The sequence below is a fragment of the Fringilla coelebs genome (assembly GCF_963513975.1).
Source record: "Fringilla coelebs genome assembly, chromosome: 1".
NCBI lineage: Eukaryota > Metazoa > Chordata > Aves > Passeriformes > Fringillidae > Fringilla > Fringilla coelebs.
Genome location: NC_140028.1, coordinates 40,692,016 through 40,717,486, shown reverse-complemented (window position 1 = coordinate 40,717,486; position 25,471 = coordinate 40,692,016). Strand labels below are relative to the sequence as shown.

At 40.6% G+C, this 25,471-nt stretch overlaps 1 protein-coding gene across 1 annotated transcript in view; it reads left to right on the top strand.

Annotated features, from left to right (window-relative positions):
* Positions 1 to 9,621: 9,621 nt before the first annotated feature.
* The window catches only part of RGS20 (regulator of G protein signaling 20), a gene marked incomplete at both ends in the record, with an annotated part of 34,006 nt that continues 18,156 nt past the window's right edge, over positions 9,622 to 25,471 (top strand). Inside the window, one exon of the mRNA XM_084203715.1 lies at positions 9,622 to 9,744. Within this exon, the coding sequence (XP_084059841.1) occupies positions 9,622 to 9,744 (123 nt within the window). The remainder of the gene's footprint in view (positions 9,745 to 25,471) is intronic.

The following is a 25,471-nucleotide window of genomic DNA, read 5'->3' as shown; positions in this document are numbered from 1 at the left end:
GCCGTCATGTGACACCGCTCACGTGAGCGTGACGGCGGCCGGCGAGGGATATGGCGCCCCGCCCGCGGCTGCGCGCAGTCCGTGGTGTAACTGTATACGCCTATTTAGAGCACATAAATATACGCATGTAGGTTTGTATATACCTACACGTGCCCCAGAGCCATGGGATGGGCTGGGTTGTGTGGGAACCCAGGAAATTCCTCTAGCTGCCCTGGAGGGCTCGAGACCCTGCCCAGGGGGGTCAGAGACCTTGGCGCAGAGCCCAAGATCCCTGTGCTTTTGATTTAACTCTTGGAAAAAACAATTACCGACCTTGTATGAAGAATTACAAGCCACGAAAGTTAAAGTAGAATGAGAGTGAATTTATCATGGGGTGAAAAAGTAGATTTTGGGGTTTTTAGAATGGGGATTTCGGGGGGCAAGATGGAGGAATCTGGGCATGTCCAGCCTTTCTCCTTCTTCTTCTTGGCCTCCATCTTCTGGGTGATGTTGGCACTTTTGGATTGGTTTAGAGTAGAAGCTCATTGTCTAACATGGGTGATTGATAGGTATTGGAAAGTAATTGTAAACATTGTATATGTGGTTTTTAGTATAAAGACATAACACTACCCCGGGGGCAGGCAGAGTGCCTTGGACTGTCTTGCTGAGCGGACCTCGGCTGGACAGGAGAAAGAATTTTATACATAAGATATAATAAACAACCTTGAGACTGAGAAATGAAGAGCTCAGACTCCTTCTTCAAACACCGGGCTGGGAAAAGAGACTTTTTAACGTTTCTCAAGGTCACTCTGACCAGCTGGAGACACTGAGACAGGTTGGAAGGGACCTTGAAGATCATCTGATTCCAACGCCTGTGCCATGGGTGCAGCCCAGGACAGGGTTGGCTTTCTGGGCTGTGAGGGCATGCCAGGTCGTGTTAAACTTTGTGCTAACCAACACCCCCAAGTCCTTCTCCTCAGAGCTGCTCTCCATCCTTTCTCTGCCCAGCCTGTTTTTGTGCTTGGCATTGCCCTGACCCACATGCATGCCCTGTGTATAACGTGTATGTTCCAGATTGCAAGGCAAGATGTATTCTATTACCATCTGTATGGCAGTTGTCTGATGTCAAGTGGGAAATGCTCCTTCTCTCTGAAGTGATCAAAATCACTCCTCCCTTGGCAGGGGACATCTGCTGATAAGAGGCTATTGAATTATCAGCATGACTAATAAGAACTATAACACCCCACTGGGAGATGCTCCACCCAGAGGGAGGAGCCAAGCATTCCTACCCAGATATAATCTGGAGGTTCTGAAACGCCAGCATGGCTTCTCCACTGGATTTTCTAGAGGAACAGCAGCTGGATCTGCAGAGGAAGAATACACCCTTTTCTACAGGACCCCCGTTTCAACAGAACCACACCTGACACACCAGGAGGACTGCAGTTCCTTTTCCAACTGGACTGCTACCAACACCCTGACCCACAGGGTGTCAGGTTGAGTTCTGGCTCTGTCAGTGTTGTTCTAGTGTATTGCATTGTTTTATTTTATCCTTTTATTTTTTTCCCTTCCATATTAAAGAACTGTTATTTCCTGCTCCTGTATCTTTTGCCTGAGAGCCCCTTAATTTAAGAATTATATCAATTCAGAGGGGTGGGGTGGGTTTGCATTCTCCATTTCAGGGGAGGCTCCTGTCTCCTTTAGCAGGCACCTGTCTTTCCAAACCAAGACAATGTATGATCTTATACAGGAGATCTAATCCCTGACTGGGAAGATGGGATGAAGCGTGTGCCCACAGGTGCCCACCTGTGCTGTTTGCAGAAATGGCTCAGCTTTTCCAGAGTGTGAAAAATGCCAATCACTGGTTTTTAGAATTTTAAAAGTTTACTAGTAATAAAATAGTTATAAAAATAGTAATATAATTAGAGTAATAAAACTGAACAACTGGGATTAGGACAATGAGACAATAAAAACAAAGAGTTACAGACATCCGGCATCTTTTTCTGGGCAAAATAAGCCCGAAAAAGGACACATGTTAACAGAGGATTAACCCCTAAAAACAATAGCCCATTGCATATTCATACATCTTGTACATGATGCATAAATTCCATTCAAACAAAGGATTCTGTCTGGTCAGTGTCAGCTTCTTCCTCTTAGTCCTGACGGCGTCCTCAGGGCTGAGTGGGGCAGGAAGGAGTTAGCTTCTTCTGATAAGGGAGCTAGAAATTGTTTTTCTCTGAAAGATTTAGGTGTCCCGTGGCTGCTATCTGGTGCGAGTCGCTCATTCCTTTCTTTAAAAAAAATATCCCACATACATAGTTTCTATTTTAACATTATGTTATAACCTAAAACTATATTTAACACACTCCTTAAGAAAATTAATACAGCATAACTTTCTAACATACTACATATAATATTCATTTTAATATTTGCAAAAAGCCAATCATAAAATACATGTTTTTCACACAGAGACAGTGCGAGTCTGGCTGGGAAGGAAACTTGAAACTAAAGGCCCAAGTGTTTCAGAAGCTATGGGCTTTAACTTTTATGTTTCTGAGAAAAAAATTATCTCAGTGAATTAATTTGCTGAGTGGGGTTTTCCAGCCATACCGTGCTGGAGCACATAAACATACAGCTCCTGGCCAGAAATGATCCCGGACAGTCATTCTGCTAATAGATAAGGAGTAAACAAAAATAACCAGGGGTTTTTATTTTTGTGTGTGAGCAGATCAAGACAGCCAATGTAGAGCTGGCTTAGAGCTGGTCTATTGCTAACTTAATTTTTCTAGGGTCTCTGTATTTTCCATTTAGACAATAGACTGTTCTTTAAATTATGCCTGGCATAATAGGTGCCAATAGCTGGGGGAGGGGGGTTTAACTCCAGGACAATTGTTGTCACTGTGCTACTGATTTATACTTCTTCCATAAAATTTTTCTTTTAAAATGGGTCTTCCTTCATACCACAGAAAAACCCCTGTTGGTTTCTTCATAACACAAGCATAAATCCCAGCTCCAGTCCAAGTAACAGCATTTGCATGTCTTTCTGCTTCATCAGAAGAAAGCTTCCTAAGCCCTGTGCACACTCTGTGTCATCAAGTTTGTAATAAATACATCCATTAATGTGATTCTGTGGATTACCAAACATGTGGGACTTGGAGATTTAATCTAACAAATTTGTGTTTGCACATTGCTTACTCACAGTGATAAGAAATGCTGGCACAGCTCCTGATCTCTAGCATAAAAATCTCCAGACAATTTTGAAAAATCTGTTACTTTGAAAGTTTATTTGAATCTGATTATTGCTTCATAACTGAGAGTTAAAATTTGGCCTTATTTAAACCAGTTCCTCTTATAAAAGAGTGTTTGTAACTTCAGTCCTGTGGCATTCAGTATTTCCTGCTTCTGCTCTGCCTGTTTATGGCATGTCTCACTTGCCACTCCTTTTGTGCCAAGCATCGAGCCTCTGGAATAAACATATTCACCTTTTCCACAGTCATTTCAAATCACGTTACCGATGATGGTACGCATGGCTCTACCCATCTTATAAAGAAACAGAAGCCAAAGGTCTTGCAAGATAAACAGAACAAGGCTTGCAGCTTTTAAAATGCAACTTGCTTAATGAGGGCACATGCTGGTTTTGGCTGGGATTGAATTTGTTTTCTTTACAGTGACTAGCATGAGGGTATGATTTGATTTGTGCTGAAAACAGGGATGTTTTCATTGCTGCTGAACAGGGCTGGCACTGCACCAAGGCTTCTTCTGCTCTTCCCTCCACCCCACCAGTGAGAAGGCTGGGGGTGCACAAAGAGGCTGGACAAGACACAGCCAGGACAGGTGACCTCAACTGACCAAGGGGATATCCCACAACATATGGCATCATGCTCAGCATGTAGAGCTGGGGGGAAGAAGGTAAAATAAGGGGAGATATTCAGAGTGATGCTGTTTGTCTTCCCAAGTACCTGTAATGCATGATGGAGCCTGACTTTCCTGGTGATGCCTGAACACCTGCATGCCAAAGGGAAAAGGTGAATTAATCCTTTGGTTTGCTTTGCTTGCATGAGCAGCTTTTGCTTTCCCTATTGTCACTGACATGTTTTATGAAAAATCATTTCCTTAGGATTTTTCCTCCTGAGAAGGTGAGAGGCCTCAGGAACAAAATGTAAGCAATGATTATCTGCTGCTGTGGAGTGCAACAGGTGGATCTGTGATTGGTCTCATCTGCTTGTTTCTAATTAATGGCCAATCACAGTCCAGCTGTCCAGACTGTTTCGGTCAGTCTGAGCCTTGTTATTCATTCCTTTTCTATTCTTAGCAAGCCTTCTGATGAAATCCTTCCTTCTATTCTTTTAGTATAGTTTTTAATATAATATATATCATGAAATAATAAATCAAGCCTTCTGAAACATGGAGTCAACTTTCTCGTCTCTTCCCTCATCCTGGGACCCTTGTGATCACTGTCACACCCTATTAAACTGTCTTTACCTCAAACCATGAGTTTTCTCACTTCTAGTCTTCCATCTCTCTCAATTTCATGGGGAAGGTGAGCGAGCAGCAGCATGGTGCTTGTTTGTGGCTGGGGTTAAACCACAACAAAGCTTCAAAGGCCTGAACAGTGATCCTACAAGCTACCAGTCAGCACATCAGGCTTTGCTTCCATGAAACTCCCTCAGTTGTCCACAATGATACTTCTGCCCAGACCCCATACTGTCCCAGCACTTAAAACACTGATGACTGTGCATTCTCTTACCTAGGCCTAGTATGGTATTCTTCCATCTTCACCCTTCCAAGCTCAGTCCAAGAGTTTAAGTAAACCCTTGGAAACTGGATCAGCAGCTCTTAATGTGCATTTCCAGCTGCCAGTTTTAAGACTCAGAGCTGCTCCTCACCATGTGCCCCTTTGTCTAGTGGGGTAATGTCCTGAATTCTTGCTTAGGCATGCAAAGGCATTCCTTCTGCCAGGGATCACCTATTTCAAGGAAGTCATCCAAAGTGCTGTAGTCTTCTTTGCCCAGCATATTTCTTCCAGGCTTTAGCACACTTCTGGCTTAACCCAGGAGTACCACACTACTCTGTCTGAACCTGAGTACAAGTATGTACAGGGTCGTGGTCCTCTCACTTTTGGTTCCTGCTTTCAATATTGATTCAGTACCTTACTGTAAGAAGAAAATAATAATTCATGGTTTCATTTGGTGCCCAATGTGATCTCTTGTTCAGAATATGTATCAGGTCATCAGTGGCCTTTTTTTTTTTAAAAGCAGACTATTTTTTGCCTAATTCCACCACCTGCGAGAGTTTCTCACCATCCATTCAGCCTGGAGTCTGGCTAAAATAAGATGCATTGCTATTTGCATACTACAGCAACATAGTCATTTGTCTGTAGGAACGTTTTGAAAGGTGTGATTTGGCATGTTGACTTCATCATAAATTTCAGCCTGGTTTTGCTATTCATTTCCAGGTTGTTAAGAGGCTACAGTAAAAAATATTTCCCTATAACTTTTCTAAACTTTTCTGTAACCTTGGAGTGAGGCATACTGATTAAAAGTATGCATCCGCTGAATAAGCAGAGATGCAGAGAGGTGAGAAATAACTGTAATAATGATTACTTTTATTTTTTAACACAGATTCCAAGGGGTACTTAAGGAACTATGAGAGTATGCATGACATCTGTACCAGGCAAGGTAATAGAATCTCTAGCAGAGGAATCAAAATAGTGAACCTGTTAGCATTCAGGAACACATAATCAGGAGAATTATTATATGCAGGTGCTTTTATTGAAGAGCTCTGGGTGTCAGGGGTACAAACCCAAATCTGACTCCAACCATACAGTCGAGATGAACATGTTTTTCTATTCTATCGTTATATAACTTTCATGTTAATTATTAAACTTATATTGTTGTATTGTATACATAGATTTCAGCTAAGCAAAGCCCCCCTTAAATTTCCAGCATAGTTTCTCATTATTCTTCTTATGGTTATGTAATAATTATATTTAATTACTAAACAATCACCACATCTAACAATTATATCATTTATCATACTGCTTACGCAGGTGCAGTTGATCTGGGAAAACACAAAGCCTAACATTTTCAGATTCTATCTTTAACATTTTCCACTATCAAAGCCAATGTGCCATGTTAAAGATTGCAAACAATATATTGTTCCTGAATATATACATACATATATATATATATATATATATATATATATATATATATATATATATATATATATAATTTTCATATTCTTCTATGCCATGCAATGGGATAAAGGCATTAACACAAATTTACTGTAGCTCTGTAAGGGACAGTCATGTCTCACACCTCTGCAGGGTTTTTCATGTGTACAGACAAGGTGTGTAAGGGGTGGTACTCCATCCAACAACTCGTCTTGGTTAAGAGGGAAAGGCTGGGCATTGATTCATAACTCTTGGATGAGACACATACAACAGAAGGTAGAAAGAAATCAGCAGCTTTCATAGTACAGGAGGGTCTTCAACAGAGGGCAAAAAGCATCTGGTTGGAATCTGTTCAGCACACTCAGAAGTGTTTGAGAAAGGACATATACAATAGTGTCATATACAATTATATATATATACTGCACAACAGTGTAGTGGAAACTTTGCTGGTGGCAGTGTTATTCCTTTGACAAGTGGAATTGTGGACCACCTTGTCAGAGTGTGGTAGGTAAGCTACCAAGATTCACATGTGCTCTTATCCCCCATCTACAAACACTTGGCTACATCTGAAAATTTTCACCAGTGTGAGTCGCATGAGGCACTCTCTGTGTGAAGGAACTTCATTTCATTGCAAGGGAAAGCTTTGAGAAAGGAAAGAATTGTACAGTTTTTACAGGAGCCTGTCTTGTGTGCCTGTCACCACTATGACAGCAAAAGGCAATTCTCAGCAACCAGTACAAACCCATCCTGTGTCATCAGCTTGGAGCATCCCATGGTGCCTTATTTATGCTGGTTGATTCTCTGGATCTTGCTGAAGGTAATGACTGTAAAAGTGCTGTGTGCTTATTTTTTGGGAAGGATCTATGCTTTAGGAGTCAGGTGTGCAAAACAATTCTCATTTAGCTATTTTTGGTCACATCAGTGCTTGTCCATTAACTTCTGGCAATGGAGCTTCCTTGAAGTTGCTATGTTTAGATGACTTTATTGATGTGTGAAACAGAGTGAAAAGTGAAAAGCACATCAGCATGCAGGAATAAAAGTCATCAATTGCCTGGATCACAAAGAATAAGAATGCTCAATAGTTTAATACTAGAAAATTAATGCAGATGAGTCATCCTCACACTAAAACTACAGACAGCTGGATCGTGAGAGTGTTTTTCTGTTCTCCTTTCTTTCTTGTAATAAGAACAATGTATCATTGTCTATCACTTATTCTCCAAATTACAGAAGTGTTTTGCACACCTGCCATTTAACCCATCAGCATTCTGTATGTCACCTGGCTCCTACATGTCTGCACAAGTATTTAACATGTATAGAAGAAAATGCTTTGAAAGTTTATCCAAGCAAAACATGCTTAGAAGGTTAGGAAAGTGAGGACATTTCTCTAATTCACAAAACAATCAAGTAATTTTTTTCCTCTCCTGTCTAATTGTGGAGGGTTGAAGAGGCCTCATTGAAGAGACCTCCTTGCATGGAAACAGAAGTGATTTTTCAGTATGAGAAGATGTGGAGTATTTCATTAGATGTTTGTCCTGAGGAATTGGATTGGCCCATTGTGAACTAGATTTTTACTGCTTCATCTGTCTTTGTTTTCTCCTCTTATTTTATCTTCATTTTATTGTGTGTATCATGGTGGGAAAACATTATTTTGTGAGTATCCTTTTTAACAAGTAACACCTGCTTCCTGCAGCCTATATAGACTTATCTGATTTCTAGCTCATAGATCATTTGATAGATCATGGATCACTTGGATAAGTTTTCTTTTAAATTAATCAGATTCTGGCCCAAAGAATCTGGCAAAGCTAATATGCCACAGTTGTGCATGTGTTACAACAGGCAACCTTCTGGTTGCTCCACCACCTCTTTGAAATTAGGATTTACGAGCTCAGTGAAGGAACCACACATAACTTATCTGCAGTAGGAGTGGCTTTTTTGAAAGCTATTGTAATAAATACATCCTCTGTTTTTTCCCCTAGTATAATGGAACAATGCTGCAGTGCCAGAAAGTTGGAAGTGAAGTGCTATGCACAAAGAGGAACAGAAAGGTCTGTGCAGTGCTGTTTGTAGCCTTGAGAAATAATGCATCTGGGGTTAAAATAGTATTATTTTAGGGAGTAGGGACACGTGTCTCTGTCTGTACATTCCCTTCTCTGTTGAAAGCTGAAGAGTCTGCAGCCACTCTTTGAGCCCACATCATCTCCTCCTTTCACCATCAGTCTCTGTTGCTTTGTGCCAACAGCTTTTGTCTGTACAAGGTCTGTACACCTGGAAGTGTAGAAGCAGTGCTCTTCTCTTTCATCCTCTCAGAAAAAGGTAAAGTCAGAACAGTAGCTTTTGGGATAAAAAATGAAATGCTGAGCTACCCAGTGCTGCTGATGGTAAGCCTGGCTAGAGGACAGAAAAGAAAAAAAAAAGAAAAAAAAGTTGTTTTCCTAAGCCTCAGCAACAACTCTGACAAAGTCAACTTATTACTGGAGCTTATGCTATAGCTTTCTGTAACAGAGTTTACTGTACAATGACTTCTAGGGCCACTGTCAAGCCTCATTATTCTTAGTTTTTCTCCTCAGCATTTACTAGATTTCTCTGAAAAGAGGACAGAAGTGTGACCAAGGTAGCTCTTCTCACAAGAGGTACCAAGTGGGCAGATGTGTGATATCTGTCTGGTATCTACAATGCTGACTTGTCAAAACTTGGGACCCTTGGTAGAAAAAAAATTGCTGGGTCAGACATATTTTTTAGTTTGAAAAAATGATGTAAACAATAGCAAGTGGGTGTTGGCAAAAACCCAGCAACCCTCTTCACAGCTGGGAGAAATTATCTATTCATAATCTACCTGGAGCCATAGTCCTTATATTTAGTGTGTCTCTATCCTGAGATATGGCTGCAGCTCGTGTGCTGTTTTCACTGGTGCTGCAAGGATTAGCAGCAGGCCATCTGTTCAGCCACTGAGGAAAAACATGTGATTGGCAGGTACCACTGACCTAAGACAGACATCTCCTTTTGGTGCTGCCTGCAGAGCGTAATTGTGTGCTGAGTTCCTCCTCCTTTCAAGTTGAAAATGAAATACATTCACTCTGAGGTGATAAAAAGTGTCTCATGGTTGTTACAGCTTGTTTTTCTGGCATGTTCAACCACTCCGTGCTTGTCTTTCTCCTTTGCAATTTACTAAAACCTACAAAGTTGTAAATCTAATCTCTAAGCTGGCACATGCTGAAGGGATGAGACAGTGCAGATATCTGAGCACAGATAATCCTGTTTGTCTCCAGAACTCCTCCAGGCTGCAGGAAGAACTGGCAAGCTGCAAGAGGCCTGGACATTTGTCCATCAGTGTAAGGACAAGCAATCTTTATGTTGTTGTCATTCAGCCCAATGTCTGGGATTCAGCTTAATTTCATCATTAAATATAAGTGGTGCTTTTCCAAGAAAGGTCATTGTAAAATTTGATTCAGGAACAGCCTTTTTATTTCTTGATGTGGAGGCAAATTGTGCTCTACTTCAGGACTCACAGCTACCATGCAGACAACTGTCAGGCAAAGGAGAACCTCCAAAAAGAAGATGAAGCGGATATTAAAGCTGCACAATGGATTTTCAAGGTAAGGAAAAAATTCAGGATTAGTTATACAAATGTCCCATGGGAGGGGGTGAAATGGTGTATCTGAAAAGAGGAGAAAGAAATATTGATGTCATGAACAACAGCCATAGGTTGTTTATCACCAAGACATCACTATGCATGCAGTTTTCCTGAGCCTCATCCCCTGCCCTCTGTTCCTCAGCATGTTGCAACCACAGTGACAAAGGAGGTGGTGATCTGCCTTCCCACTAAGTGTCTGCTTTCAAAGAATATAATAAACACATCCATCCAACAAAAATTATTCATACTCTTTGAAGCTAATCTGTTGCTAAAAGAGTGAAGGAAAATATGTTGCTTCATGGTGTTTAGACACTGAAGAGTTTTGCCATTTTTACTGGTACTATGTCAGATTATTTTTTTGGTGGTTGACAAAAGAGGATATGCCAAAGAAATCAAATATACTGCATAATACTGGAGTCTACCAAGGAATTACAGTAAATCCTCTTTAGTGAAACTATAGTGTTCTTTAATTAGAAACAGCAGTCATGTATTTTCTTGATTTTGTCAAAAGCCTGAAAGCTGCCTGAGGGGTGAACTGATATTATTTATTTATTTATTTATTTATTTATTTATTTATTTATTTATTTATTTATCTGTTTATTTATGCATGTTCCTATGCAGCACAGCAAGAGAGACAAATGCAAGAAACTGTATCTTATTAAAGTTTTGGGGCAAAAGTGGTGCGCCATTGTGCATGACCGGGGAAAGAAAGTGAGAGCAAAGTCCTGCACTCCTGGAACCACAAAGGTTGTCTTTTTTCAGACTTAAAGCCAGCATAGAGATGCTAAGGCATCCAGTTGAGTTTGTTGGCAGGGTTGGTGAAAGTTAAGGCAGGGGAAGGAGCCATTCCCTATTCCACATCTGCCTTACAAATATTCCAGTTAAAGCTGGAATTGATCTCTCCATCCCATTTCCTTAGCCAAAGTATAACCATTTCTAAGAGGCTATTTCATTTGAATTATAGGAATGCACTCATCAGAAATCCTAAATTACTTTCACTGCTTTTGCTGAGAGAAAATGCTCAGCCTGGTTTGCTGATATCAGAAAACTGATTCTGATAATGAACAAAGTACACTCTGTTCAGAATTTCATGTCATCCTGGCCTGTTTCTGTCCATTTGGCACATGAGACTGGGGACTTCTTGACCCTCTTGAAGGCAAAAGGGGTTTTCTCATAGGCCCAATGGCTCTTGAAGTTAACCATTGACAGTCATAGTTTCTGAAACACAGATTCTGAGTTCTTCATAACTCATGTCCCCAGTCATTTCTCATTTAGGCATCCTTTAATTCACTGCAGGTGAATTGTTCCCTTCAGCTTGCTGATTGCTTTTGTGGCTATTGCCTGAATTTGTAGTTTGTTGCTGAGTTTATAAGAACATGGTGCACAGGACTGAGTCAGTGACCTCGCAGAGGATAACTTATTATTTCTCTATTCTGCAAAGGATTTATCCGTAGAGGGACATAAATGCCACTGGAATGCTCAGAGCCAGCTACTGTCCACAGTTCCTTTGACAGCACTATTAAAGGAACTTCTTCAAGCTTCCCTTCTCCTGCTTGCTGTCTGTTCCATTTACTTTGTTTAGTGCTTTTGTTTCTAAATGCTGCAGCTCTGCTGGTGTGGCTCTCATCCCTGGTAGCAGAGACAGCCTGCAGGGACTGCCCAGGAGATGCTCTGTAGCCACTTCCTGAGCTCAGCTAAGTTGAAATTGCTGGGATGTGGAAGCTCAGGTATGAGGCTACATTCTCTGGGGGAACATGTCTCCAAAACTTCATAAACCATATCAGCAAATGATCCTTTCACATATGTAATGTAAGCAATGTTACTGCTAGCTAATGGGTCTGCAAGGATTGTGTTAGTGATGGGAAGGTAGAAAACTTAGCCATCCAGAAGTGTGTACAGCTCTAAGGCTGGGGAACTAAAATAAACTGCAGGCTTTACTTCTCATGGGTGGGAAATGCCTTTCTCTTTTACTGATAGGGAACTACTGCACAGAGGGTTTACATGATTTCCTAGTAGTATTTAGGAAAATAACTTCAGGTTTGTAAGGTTCAAGACCTGTTTGTGACTTACACTTCCAGAATTGAGGAGATCACATTAAAACTTTTTTTTTTCTTTTTAATAACTCCTGGTGACATTGAAATGTACAGAAAGTTCAGGTTCTTTTGGTAAAACATTTTTATATGGGAGACTGGTTGCTGCAGAGAGATTATGTTCTTAGACCTGTAGTTTGTGTGACTGACAGGGTCCTTGATCAGACTGATTCCACAGTCCTCATTAATTCCCATGCTCCCTTCCACTTTAGATGAGATTTTGGATTTGATACTTCTCAATGTGACTGGTGACTGCTTTTGAGAGCAAGTTGGTACCTAATTACACATGCCAAAGAGTAAAAAATCCAAAATATCAAATAAAATTTTCAATTATAAAAACCCAAACAAAACCAAAACAAACAAAAAAACCCCCAACAACAACAACAAAACTAAATATTTTAATGGAACACTTGAATTAGGTTTATTTATTCTTGAATGTGCTTTCAAAGAGAAACTGAATTACAAGAGAAATGTTTTTGAAAAGTGGTAGGAAGACCTTAAAGGTCTCTTAAATTCTCTTCATGACATTTAAATTACCTCAATGAGCTGTTTGTTTTTATCTTCATTTGCATTGCTTAAAAAACCTTTCTCTCTGGCATGTTTGCATCTTGATTTATGAAAGTGTTAAAAAGCAAAAGTGAATAAACTGCTTTTTGCCACTATCAACCCAAAGATACAAGGACTTTCTTAAGCCAGAGCTAGCACAGACACACTTATGTGTGCTCCCAAGGAGCTTTTTGCAAGTAAACAAAATAAAACACCCCTGAAACATTATGATGCCTTGCATCATATGATGCACTGCATACGGACATAGTGCAAGGTTTCAAATATATCAGAGTTTCTTTCCCCTATGGACAAAATTTAGCCAAAGTCTTGTTCCACAGAGCTCATTGCTATCCTTTCCTCAGAAGAGGGTGAGAATGTTCCCCAGAGAGCTGCCACATTTTAGTTCATGCCCAGATTACACCTGGATAGAACCTGTTTTACTTCTATAACGTAGTTGTGGTTTCTAAGCATACAGTCCCCAGATTTGGTTGGGTTTACAGGAATAATGCATCTAAAGACAGCAAGGGACAGGGCAGGTGCAGATAGGAAAGCAGTGTGAGGGCTCTGAGGGCATTAATAAATCTTGATGGGACTGACCAGCCTCAGCTGGGGCCTCTCCCCTCTCCCATGGACCAGCAGCTCTGTTTAAGCTCAGCCCACAGAGCCTGTTTCCTTGAGCTGAGCCTGAAGGGGCGATGGTCTTCAATCAAGTGACAGCCACGTAGTGGAGCCTCCCACCCTGGGCTGACATTCTGGCTTCACCTTGGCTGTCACCTGCCAGTGTGAGCTTGCCTGGTGGCTGTGGGACCTGATCATAAATCTGATCTGAGGAGTTGACTTCCACCTTTCCGTGGTACTGTTTTAGGATCTGGATCTTCCTTGAATTTGTCTCTGTGTTCTGTTTGCCTTGCTCGAGTAGTGGGCGTGGGATGTGGGATCCCTTTGCTTCCAGTTCATCTTCTGTGAGGAGACAGCCCTGTTCTTGCTAGGGATGGAAGCAGAATCCTTTCTGCTTCTGCTGACATTTGCCTCACCTCTAAGGGCTTCCTTCCCTCCACAGGGCATGGAGCAGAGAGGTGAAGAACAGCATAGTGTTAAGTGAGAAGGAATGTGCCAAGGGGATGCAGAGAGCCAGGATGAATCCTCCTGAAACAATAACCTGTAGGCTGAGGCACCGTGATACCTGGTTATACCAGCGTGGCTGTCCTGTCCTCTCCATTAAATTCTGTCTGGGGGACCAGGCAGAAATGGAAATGGCCTCGAGCATGCTGTCTGAAGGAGTAGCCCCAGGGAAGTGTGGCATCCTTTATCCTTGGTCTAGCTGATGTAGCTCTGCAGGAATCCTTTGGGCCTGGAGATGTCCAACATTATTCTGTGAACTGCTTGTAATGTGAAAGTCACTCATGACCACGCATAGCTCACCTAAATTATTTGGCAACTGCTGTGAATCATAATTTCTTTGATAAAATAGAAATCCATTCACAAACAATTCCAGAAAGGTCAAAAATCATAAAAGTTATTTGCAAAACTTTGATGCCAGTTGAATAATTGCACTGCTTTTATCCAAGTACTTCAGTGTCTTCAGCTGATGAGTGCTGGCAGTCATTAATTGCTGTTGCAGTCCCTCTGAAGTCAGATGTTGTCTTTATCTTTTGTAAGAGTAGGAAAAGTCCTGGTATTAGTAAATATACTCACCCTTTTCAGTCAATATAATCTCCACCAAGTATGTTTACAATATGTTTTTCATACTTAATCATTTTTGTGTGTCTGAAAGCTTCTGATTGTCAGAGGGTATTGAGAACAAACCAAGAACACACTTCTGTTCTTCTGAAGAGATCTTGTACATAGTTAAACGGGCTGAAACACAATTGAATAGTCACATAATATCTCTTATGTTTGAGATGGGCAGGGGTTGCAAACTGTATGGCTAGGGATTGAACCCCTTTCAGCTGCAGCCAGCATTCTTTGCCCATGCCAAAATAGTTATTCTCACACAGCAGATGTAAAATTTGAGACATGTTTGACGCTCTGTTTTATTCAGGAACAAGGTTTCAAAGGGAGACAGACTTCTGGGAGAGATATGAGTATTATGGGGCATTTAGGACCACCAAGTTATGAGCAGCTAGTCATACTGACAACTTCTTTGATGATACAGTATACTGTTTGATAGGGAAAAGAGTGGGCATTTTTCTAAATAGTTATAGACTAAGATAATAAAATCATAAGCACTTAGTTTTAAAGGTAAGCAAAGTTATTTCTAGGATGAGCTGGGGAGCATTATCTCTCTGTGATGTTCTCTGGTGGTTAATTAAGTTTGCTGGACGTGTATCTTTTATAACAATAGTATATCTTGTCCCTGAAGTGCTTTCACTAGTTAAGAAAGGGCTACTCCTGCACATTTTTACAGACAATCAACCTTTATGAGACCCACAGTGTTGTCTTGGTTTCAGCTGGGATAAACTTAATTTTCTTCCAAGTAGCTGGTGTAGAACTGTGTTTTGGATTCAGTGTGAGACTAACTTTTACTAACAAAGTAAGGTTTTAGATGTTGCTAAGCACTGTTTGCCCTAAGGACTTTTCTACTTGCCATGTTCTGTTGGTGAGTGGGTGCACAAAAACTGGGAGGGAGCAGGGCCAGGACTGGCCAAAGGGACGTTCCATACCCCAGGGTGTCATGCCCAGGATGTGGACTGGGAGCAGTTGGCCAGGAGAGGCCAGTTCAGCTCTGTGGGTCCTGCTGGGGGCAGTGGAGGAGCACAGTGTGCTGTGAAGGGGGCACCCTGCAGCAGACCTAGCCTTGGAAGACATGCAGTGAGCCGCTGGCTTGGCTTCTGTCAGTGCATGGGGCTCATTTCACCACGTGCTGGTACCCCTGCACAGCCTTGCAGAGATCTTTAGTGTTGGGTTTGGGCTTTTCTTCCCACATGTCCTCCAGGTGTCCACAGTATACTAGTCCAGGCAGCTCAAAGTGTCAAATAGAACTCCTTTTAAAACATTATCTTTTAATCTTTAGCATGAAAGTAAGAACAGATGAGTGTGGCTTAAGCAAGAATTGTTCTATCAGGCAGAAAAAGTTGTGGTCTTTTACTGTGGGGGTGGTGGGACAGGTTGCCTAGAGAGGTTTTGAATTCTCTATCCTCACAGGACTCCAAACCCTGCTCAGCACAGAACTGGGAAGCCTGAGGAACAGGAGGCAAAACAAGACAACATGCAGAGACCTCCTTCCAATCTCACCTATTCTGCGAAACAAAGAGCTCTTCAAAGCTCTTTCTTTTTCAACTTTTCTGTAATTACATGGCATAATAATATTTTTAATTCATAAATTCTTTTTCTTTCTTTTTGCATCCAGAAACATTTTTCAGAGAATAGCTGGCTGTATTGCTCAGCATTGTCTATGAGCCAATAATAGCTGCATAGACAGCAATGAGAGGGCATTCTTTTGTAAAAGTTGTCAAAATAATAAATGTAGTACACATTAATGGGTGGATTACTTGCATATTAATGGTGTGCAAATTTTCTAGTCCTCATAGATAATTTGTACTAATTTGCAATAATGTGTTTTTCTAATTTAGTGATTTACATATTTTGCTATTGAAATAGTCCTAAAGCTTCCTGTTCACATATTCACCTTTGAAATGGGCAAAATGTAGATTCCTGGCCTGATTAAGATATTGCTGTCAGAAACAATTTAATGAATATGAAAACCAAAAGTGCTTTTACACTAGTTCTGGAAATTTTTCAGCAAAACAATCCTAGACTGACCTGAATTACAGAGATTGTTTTTATTAATTTACAATGACCTTATTTAAGTGGAACAAAATGTCATGCTGATTAATAAATAACCTACTCAGCCTAAATCTAGATCAACTCATTTGAGATATGGGTAGCTTCAGGTTTACAAATATATTAATTTACTATATCCTTTCACCAGCAAGAATTAACAATTTAGACAAAGGATGCTGGGAAAAGCAACATTACTCTGGAAGACCATGGAGACCTTAAAAAGACATCTAGTTTGGGTGTCTGGGAGTCAGAAGGAATTTACCTTTACTTCATGATATACCTCTCACACTCAAACTTGATGAAAATAAATGACTTTTGGTAAAACACAAAATTAAAATGACATACCTTTGTGCATCACTAGCCCAGCATAATGCAGTTGGTGTTGCTGTGACTTGCAGCAGTTCAGCCTGATGTGTTAGAGATCACCCCAGTGTCACTACAGGACACGAAACAACACAAGCGCACACACCGCTGCTCTCAAGGTGAAGAGAAAAAGGGAAGTTTATTTTCTGACTCCAACATTCATAGTTTTCCAAAAGTGACAGTGGATTGGAGGGTGACAGTGCCACCTCTCCAATGACACTGGAGAAACCAACAGTCCATCAAAGTTCTCCTCCTCCATAAAAGAATGTAAAAAAATGAGTTATTTACAAAAAGTGTGTGAGAAAGTTTGTTACAAAAATTTAAACATCAGAAGGCTTAGAAAATCTTAAAAAATCAAAGCGACACCCATAGTATTCCCATTGTACTCTGATTTATTTCCAATACACCTTATTCCTAATTGAAAGAGGAATTGGTGTATGGGTTTTTTTCATCTCATATTTCTCAGGGATTTCTGAGTGCCAGAGGAATCCTGAAGTACCAGATCAGCAAATCCTTCCAGTGACCAGGAGAAAGATGTGAGGTGCAGTATCATGGTAATCAGAGGGCTGGAGCAGCTCTCCTGTAAAGACAGGCTGGGAGAGTTTGTGTTGTCCTGCCTGAAGAAAAAAGGGTTCCAGGGAGATCTTAGTGCTGACTTCTAGTGCCTAAGAGGAGCCCACAAGAAAGGTGGAGAGGGACTTTTTACAAGGGTATGGAGTGACAGGACAAGGGGAAATGGGGTGAAGCTGGAAGAGGGGGGGTTTAGATTGGATAAAAAGAAGAAATTCTTGACAGTGATGGTGGTAAGGCACTGGAACATCCACACCTCTCTAGGTGTGGATGCCCCATTCCTGGAAGTGTTCAAGGCTAGGCTGGATGGAGCTCTAAGAAACTTGGGCTAGTGGCAGGTGTCCCTGTTCATAGGGTGTGGGAGGTTGGAAATAGATTATTTTTAAGGTCTCTTCCAACCCAACTCATTCTATGATCTAAGATTATCAGAGGCAGTTCTGGGTAGGAGTTTGAAAGTTTCATCTGATATTTGCTGCTAGGATCAGCCTAAATATCTCTGTTTAAATTCATTACTCCTTGCTGTGTATACCGTGAGTATGAAGAGTAATTTACTCCTTCTCTTTGCCTGTTTGCATACAATGCATGCTACCCGAGGTGTATTTCTCATGAGTGATACAAAGACACAAAAAGCATGATTTCCGCACTTGCTGTTTCACAGTAATTTCTTTCCACAACAAATTCAAACACTCCACAGGGAAATAGATGTTTATTTCAAGCCTTTTAATACTTACTTAGTCCTACATTTGCTAGCCCCTTCTAGGACAGTTTACTTCCATTTATTTGCATCTTTTCCTAAGGCAAAAAGAGATCAGAATCCTATCAGAAATACCTTACTTTCCAAGCCAAGCTTCATGTTGCTAGCTGACAGCTAGGTGCATCCTTCTGAGAAGGTCAAAGCCAAAGCCAGGAAAGGCAAGGGAGAAACCATCACTCTTTTCCCAGAGACCACATAGGGGATAAGAACACCTTGTGTATGTACAATGTAAGTAACTGTATATTGCTTCCCAGCATTAAAATTTAAAAGTGAGACAGAGAGAGCATTATTTTTCCATCAGACTCATCCAAAACACGGGCTGAGGAAATTACTTGGGAAATGGCAAGGAGCTGTGAGCAGGTGAAGCCTGGCTTGCAGCAGCCTGTGCCTGCTTATTGACAGTTCTGGATGTCTCAGAAGGCTTGGCCTTTCCCAAAGCCCCTCCCTGTCCTAATGGTGATTCCAAAACTTTCAGGAAATTAGATGTTGAGATCTTTAAGCTAACAGATATTTCTCCTACCACCTTACATGCTTGGAAACAGCTCAGGAAGATAATTACCTTCAATATTATACATTTAGTGTCAGTCTCAAAGTAAATCCAATCTAAAATACTATATCAACTGTTAAAGGTAAGAGCAGGCTAAAATAAATCAGGAGCTGCCCAGTGATGCCTGCCAAGCAGCAGCTGATTGTCTCACCAAATGTCACATATTTTTTTCTGGTTCACTGTAGCAAGCACTTAATTACTCTCACAAGAAGGATGAAATTATTTTCAGGAGCCTAGAGATGTCAGGTCTATGCTGAGGAACTCATAAAGGAAAAGGGGAAAGGCTCAAATTTGTTTTGTTATTTATTCGGTTCCAGCTGTGAACACAGCTTAATATCAGGAAGTAGCTGTGGTTTTTCATATGACAGTTTGTGTGATTTACTTTAGGACTAAGTAAAGAAGAAAACAGTTCTCACTGTTCTGTTGACTTCACTGCTTCCTTTGAGAATAATCAAGTTAAGAACAAAAACAGTGGGTCAAGCTCAGACCAAAATAGGATAAATTATTTGTTCTTCAACTGTAAAACAATTTATTATGAGAGACAGGCAGATTATAATATTTTAAAGTATTAATTTTCTTGCATTGCAGTGCTTCATTTTGTAAAATCTATGCTCTTTTCTTTTTGTTACAAACCAATTTGTTCAAACACACAGATTCTTATGAGACAGTTGTCTTTGGGGAAGAAAATCTCCTTTAAGGGATTACTTGCTAATGCTGTAGTTTAGTATCCCAGATGAGCTTTGGCACTCACACCCTTTGTGCCTTTTGGAACTTGGAACTCATGCTCAGATTTGCAGAGGTGCTCAGACTGTGCTGAAGAAGCTGCTGAGTTGCTCCTCTCTGACCCCTTCTCCAGCTTTTTCATTTGCAGATTTTTGCTCCATTTACATTACCCAGGATTCTGCATGGTAATGCACAGGACAGGTAAAACATTTATATTGAGTATGGGCTCTAAATAAGGTGGTTAAACGTTGTTTCTCAGTTTTCATCCATACCTTTGGAATGGTTCAGCGTGGAATGGTTTTCTAGCCATAAGACTGACAAAGTGAGTCACAGCCCTTAAAAGCCAAGGACATTTTTTCTTCCAACTAGCATAACCTAATGTTCACAGCATAACCTAATGTTCACTGCAATGCTTGATTCTGATTTTGATGACAGACTAATCTTTCTCGCTGCACTGCATTTATTCTGCTCATACAGACTCTGTGCAGCTAAATGCCTGTGCTTCATTTCAGTACAAGAATAGTGTCTTACTGAATGATTTACCTGGAAAACAGTGGCATGCTCTGGTTGTAGAATTGTTTCAGATTCACAAAAAAAAAAAAACCTATGCTCTCTCATTTATCCCTCTGGGTTCTAAACAGGTTATTACTAACCTTTCCAAATCATCAGGAGAAATAAGTTAGAGGTGTTACAGAACAGAGAAAGAGGTTGGGCTGTTGCAGACAGGACAATTTCAGTCCCACTTTGTATTTTCTGTGTTTGGTCAGGAGGTATGGTTGAAATGAACTGCAGAAAGGAGGTTGGAAGAAACATTTTGTCTGCCCAGGAGGAGAACATGGTCTTTCAAAGTAGCATAACGGAGGGAAACAAGCCTCAGGTGTGGCCTTGTCAGTGAGTTAATTTGAGCAGTGATGCACAAAGATGGGACACAAAAAAAGGAATGTCCAAAATTCTATCCATCAGGATTGCTGTTCTCCCTCTCTCAAGACAATTCTAGAATGCAGAGCAAAGGGCAGTGCAGGGATACATGACAGACAGCCCTGGAGAGGCCAGAGGAAAGCCCAGCCTGCACAATGGAGGGTCAGTCTCTCTGTACATCAAACAGGAGAAATGTGGTTTCACAGGAACACGTCAAGCACCTCCCTCAAAAGCTCAGTGACTCTGAGTTGGGTTTTTGTTGGGGTTTTTTGTTGTTGTTTTTATTGGCTCATTTGTTAGGGTTTTGTTGTTTGGAGTTTTTTGTTTGTTTCTTTATTCCTTCGTTTACTTGAGGTCCTCTGTCTTTAACTTGTAACCCAATATCTGTGGTGTCAAGGGGGACCTGGGAACAGATACTGTTTGTTATGCTGCTCCAAGCCTAAAGCAAGCACAGCACTCAGCCAGTGACTTGGGCTGTCTGCAATTCCAGTCTCTCTAAACTAGGCAGATACTCCTATAGGGGCAAAATCACATAAAGCATCTCGGAAATAAATGTTAGTGAGAGATTGTTCAAAGAGACTCCAGGGCTTCCTATTCACTTCCACAGGCAAACTCACTTCTACATAACAGGGATAACCTGACCTCTTTAAGAGAGTATTTGTTTGGTACCACTGACAAATAAGTACACTGGGATAGATAACACCTGAAGTCTTCCCTTTCTCAAAATATGTTCACAGCTTCTTCTCACTGTTATCTTTATCAAATCAACTCCTTTTCCTCTCATCATCATTCATATGTCTTTTTAAGATGCTGGACAAATATTCCTGACCACCAGCTCAATCTAGTTTGCAATGAGTCAAATACAGAGTTTTGTATTCATGCATCACCAGCCTGCATCGTTCTCGTTGATGCTGCCCTTTAACCTCGTACTCTTCAGCAGTCTCTCATTACCTGCTCTTTATTCTTTTGTTCTTCTTTTTCAAAGGAATTATAGTGTATTTCTCCTTTCATCTTCTCCACCACCAGTCCTACAAGTGCATTATATTTTCTCCCATCAGTCTTTTAACATGGCTGCATAATTTTCCAATTGATCCATATTTTATAAGGTCCACGACATGATGAAAATTAATGGCAGAAATCACAGTGTCTTCCTCAGAAGTCTTGTCAAACTGGAATGTTACTGTGCAGCCACCTTGTGCAGCCAGGCTTTCAGACTCACTCAGAACTACTCAAAGATTCTGAAACCTCGATCTGTTCAGGGACACTGGTTGCAAATTGTCCCGTTAATCTTCCTGTCTGAATCAGCTCTGGAATGTAACTACAAACTGCTCTATAAGACCTAAAAATTGCATTCATGGCAGCTTTGATTTCTTCTTTAATTTAACTATATTTATTACCTTGCAAGTAAGAATCCTGTGCAATAATTAGGTTATGTGTGACCCAGAATATCAGAGATACTTCTGCAGGTCACGGTTGGATTGGTACCTCTTGAGTGACAGTGATGCTATGGAGATATTTTTACTTTTTCTATCATGAAAAAAGAGTAATATTGTTCTCCAATGGAACATTTAATTTCCATATGGGCAGAGAAGAGGAGCCCTAATAGCACAAGGAGGAACAGTGCTTTAGCACTAAATGTTGAGGTTCCCCATTCAAATTGTAGGTGCACAGTGACACCTTCTGGAAGCTTGTAATGAGCGTCCCTGAGCCACTTCCTCCATCGTCTGGAAACTCACAATCTTTGTACACAGAAGCAAATGTTTTTCTGACCAACATTTTGACCAGAGACTTACTACAGGGTCTGTCACATCACTGCACGTACACTAACAGAACATGGTCGTGATGGAAGGGATTTTTCTTTTTAAATCAAGCCTGTAAAGGTTTTCAATTATTCTGAATAATTCAAAGGTTTATGGGGGAAAAAAATAGAGGATAGAATTAGAGATGTATGCTAACCTCATGGTTTAAAACAAATGTATGCATTTTGGTTGTCATTCTATTTTTAATTATTTACTGTCATACATCAAGTGAGAGGATCAGAGAATATTGTGAAGATTCAATTTGCCAAACATGACAAATTAAATGAATGACAGCATTTCTTAGTGCATTTGCACTTCAGCAAAGATTTCATTTTTGTGTAGATCACATTGCAGTTTCTAGTTAGACCTTCTCTGCCCAAGCCAGCACATTCCTGTGTAGTCTGTAAACCTGCCAGAAACTCTGCATCACCAAGGATTTTGAGCACAAGTTGCGCCACAGAGCAGGCCAAGGGCTGTCCAAGGGCTCACAAACCCCACAGAGCCCACACTCCTCAACTGGACTGGGCCAGAATGAGGAGTGGAACCATCACTGAGCTGACTGACACTCTGAAACCCAGCATTCAGTGCCAGTTCAGTGTTACTGGAGAACATATCCTTAGCTCTAATATTGAATTCCATCTCAAATGTTATTTCTCTTTAAGTTTTCTCTGCCTTAGAAGTAACAAAGATGTGATATGTAGGAGGAGAAAAGAAACAGAGTTGTGAGCAGAGATGGCAGAGGCTTCCTGCGGGTTTGGAGCAGACACTGACTGATATAAATACTGAAGCTAAGGGTTTTGTCAGAACATACATATGGGACTGGACAACCCTGAGAAAATACATCACCCTAGAAAATGACCTGCAGTGATGAAATAATTATCAAAGCACTAAGCAGAGACACCAACTGCAAAAATTCTGCCTGCACTGATATGTAAATCACATCTAACCATTCTGATAACGTTTCAAGCCCTAATGCAATGCACTCACAGGTTTTAGCATCAGATCTTGAGGAAACCTAGTCCTCCAGAAAAAGGTTGAGACACCCTGTGACTGCATGAATGACATGACAGTGGAACTTTCACACTTTGGCTTACACAAAATAAATTCTACTGATTAGTTAACACACCACTATCAATGTTGATGAAAAATTAAATACTAACAGGCATCCCTGCACATGGGACAATTTAGTTAATGCTCTATGGGACCATAATACTCTATGGTTGGTCTTACATGTCTGAAGATGCCAGCTTATTCTTCCTCCCATCCACTTTGAACCTATATTTCCTACTTGAAACCAACTAGTGATAGATCCATAAAGAAAAGTGGCTTTGCCTGTAAGAAACTGATGTTGAAAAAACACAAATATTTAAAAGTTCAGCAAAGCAGCTTCCCATAATATCACTGGTATTATGTTCACTTCAAAATATGGTTATTTAAATGCATCTTTTATTTTATTTTTCTTTTTACATTTTTAGTTTTTATTAAGGAGTAAGGGAAAGCAAATACTAAAATACTGCTGATACATAAGGAAAATTGAAGTTCAGCTGAAGTCCCTGGAAACACATTCTCTTTCTGAAAATATCTTCTTTCCCAGAAAAGCCTATCAGTCTTCAAAATGATTTGTAACAAGTGCACTTTAATGTCAATGAAAAAGGTAAAAAATGGCTTCTTACTCCCTGTTTGAATTGCTCCCTAATTCCCTATGAATCAGCTCCATTCAATGGTCTAGAAACTCTCTTTTTAACAATTTAAGGGAGCAGGAAACACTGAAATAGACTAGAACACAAAGGCTGCCATAGAAATGTGTATGACCTCTCCTTGGGCAGGGAGCAGGAGTTCAGATGTGAGATTAAAAATCAGCCCTCACACCTTAAAGGCAAACTGGCCCCAAAAAAGCTGATATGTGCATTATGTCACCCATTAATGTGTGACTGCAAGAATGTTGGAATACAATGTTATTAAATTACAGATACATGTTCTATATTATCTTTCTTATCACCTCTCCTGAACAGTGAGAACAAATTTAAAAGTTTTCATTTAAAAAAATACAATCAAATAAATAAGAACAATAACAGATTTCTTCATTTCCACAATGGCAAAATTAGGAAAACGTTAACTGGACAAGTTTGCAGAAAGAGGGAGGGTGGAGTCTAAGAAACAACCAAAGGGGCAATATTAAATAGCAAAGGTGCCCTCATATAATGCCATCTCTTTATCATTTAGAATTTAAAGAACTACTGCATGCTGGATAGAATTTCCTCCTAAAAGTTTACCAAGACCTTATGAGTCTAATGTGAAATATTCAGGAAAGCCAAGTAAAGGGTGGAGGTGGGTTTTGTAATGCCTGATATACTGGTAGATAATACCAATATTGAAACCAGATCCCCGTATCTGTTATTTACCCTGTATGTTACAGAAAAAAGGTGCCACTATATGGGATAATTATATTAAATGCACAGCTCACATGCACAGCTCACAGCTAGATTTTCCATAACTTATTTTTTGAAACAGAAATAAGTGCAAGGTCAAACACTCCTGAGCCTTGCTAGATTGACATTTTGCTTTCCCTCTGTCCCAGTGAAGTTGAATTGACCTGAACAAAGTAGAGCAGAAGAGGGGACCAAGAGTAAGGTCACAGAAACACATGCAGAGCAAGCTGCTGTGATGACTGGGGGAAATTTTTTCATGCATGAGAAATGCATGTTCACATTCCTTTAGGGAGAGAAAGGGTTCCAGTCCAGATCTCTCAGCTCTCTCAACTCTAAACCCCATTTCGTCAAAGTCCAAGCCCTTGCTTATGCACTTCTGTCTCATGCAGCTGCATCCATCATTCACAGGGAAAGGAGGAGAAGATAACTGAATTAACAATTTTGTGAGGACTTTATGCCTCCACACCATTCAGCTGTTTCAGGATGTGGTTGTGTACACACGCAGTGATGCAGAGGTACCTGCCTACAGAGTGAGACAGGGTTACCTACAAACCCCAATCACTGGAAGAGAGTTAGCTCAGGTGGCTTTCTTCATCTAACACCATTTATGCTAGGGAGCATAAATACCATATTTTTATACAGTACTACCCACCATCACTATGCATCATGAATTCAGAAAAAAAAATAATTAGCCTTCTTTAATATCAGAACCATGGAATGGTTTGGGTTGGAAGGGACTTTAAAGATCACTTCATTCTAAACCCACTGCCTGTTGGCAGGAACAACAGATCATGACTCCTGAGACAAATGGAAAGGATGATGGAGTTAGAACATACCTTCCAAAAGGGTTACATTCTGCCAGCATTTTAAACCTGAATTTGATCGAGCATTCCTGCTAAGATTAAGGATGCCACCTGGGACGGTAGTCTAGAGGGGTCTTAGGGGAGTCACATTTACTCACCAGTCTGAGAAAAACTGCCTGTCCTGGTAGAGTGACCAAGAGCTGAATTCAAAGGCCAGTGGTGTTAACTGGTGTTTTGAGCTTGGTCTTAAACCACATAAACAACCACCTCAGTACACTTACCAAGACTTTGTTCCTTTTTCTCTGCCAAGGAGCGAGGCCGCGTCATTTAATCCTACCTGTCAAACCTCTAATATCTCCATAGG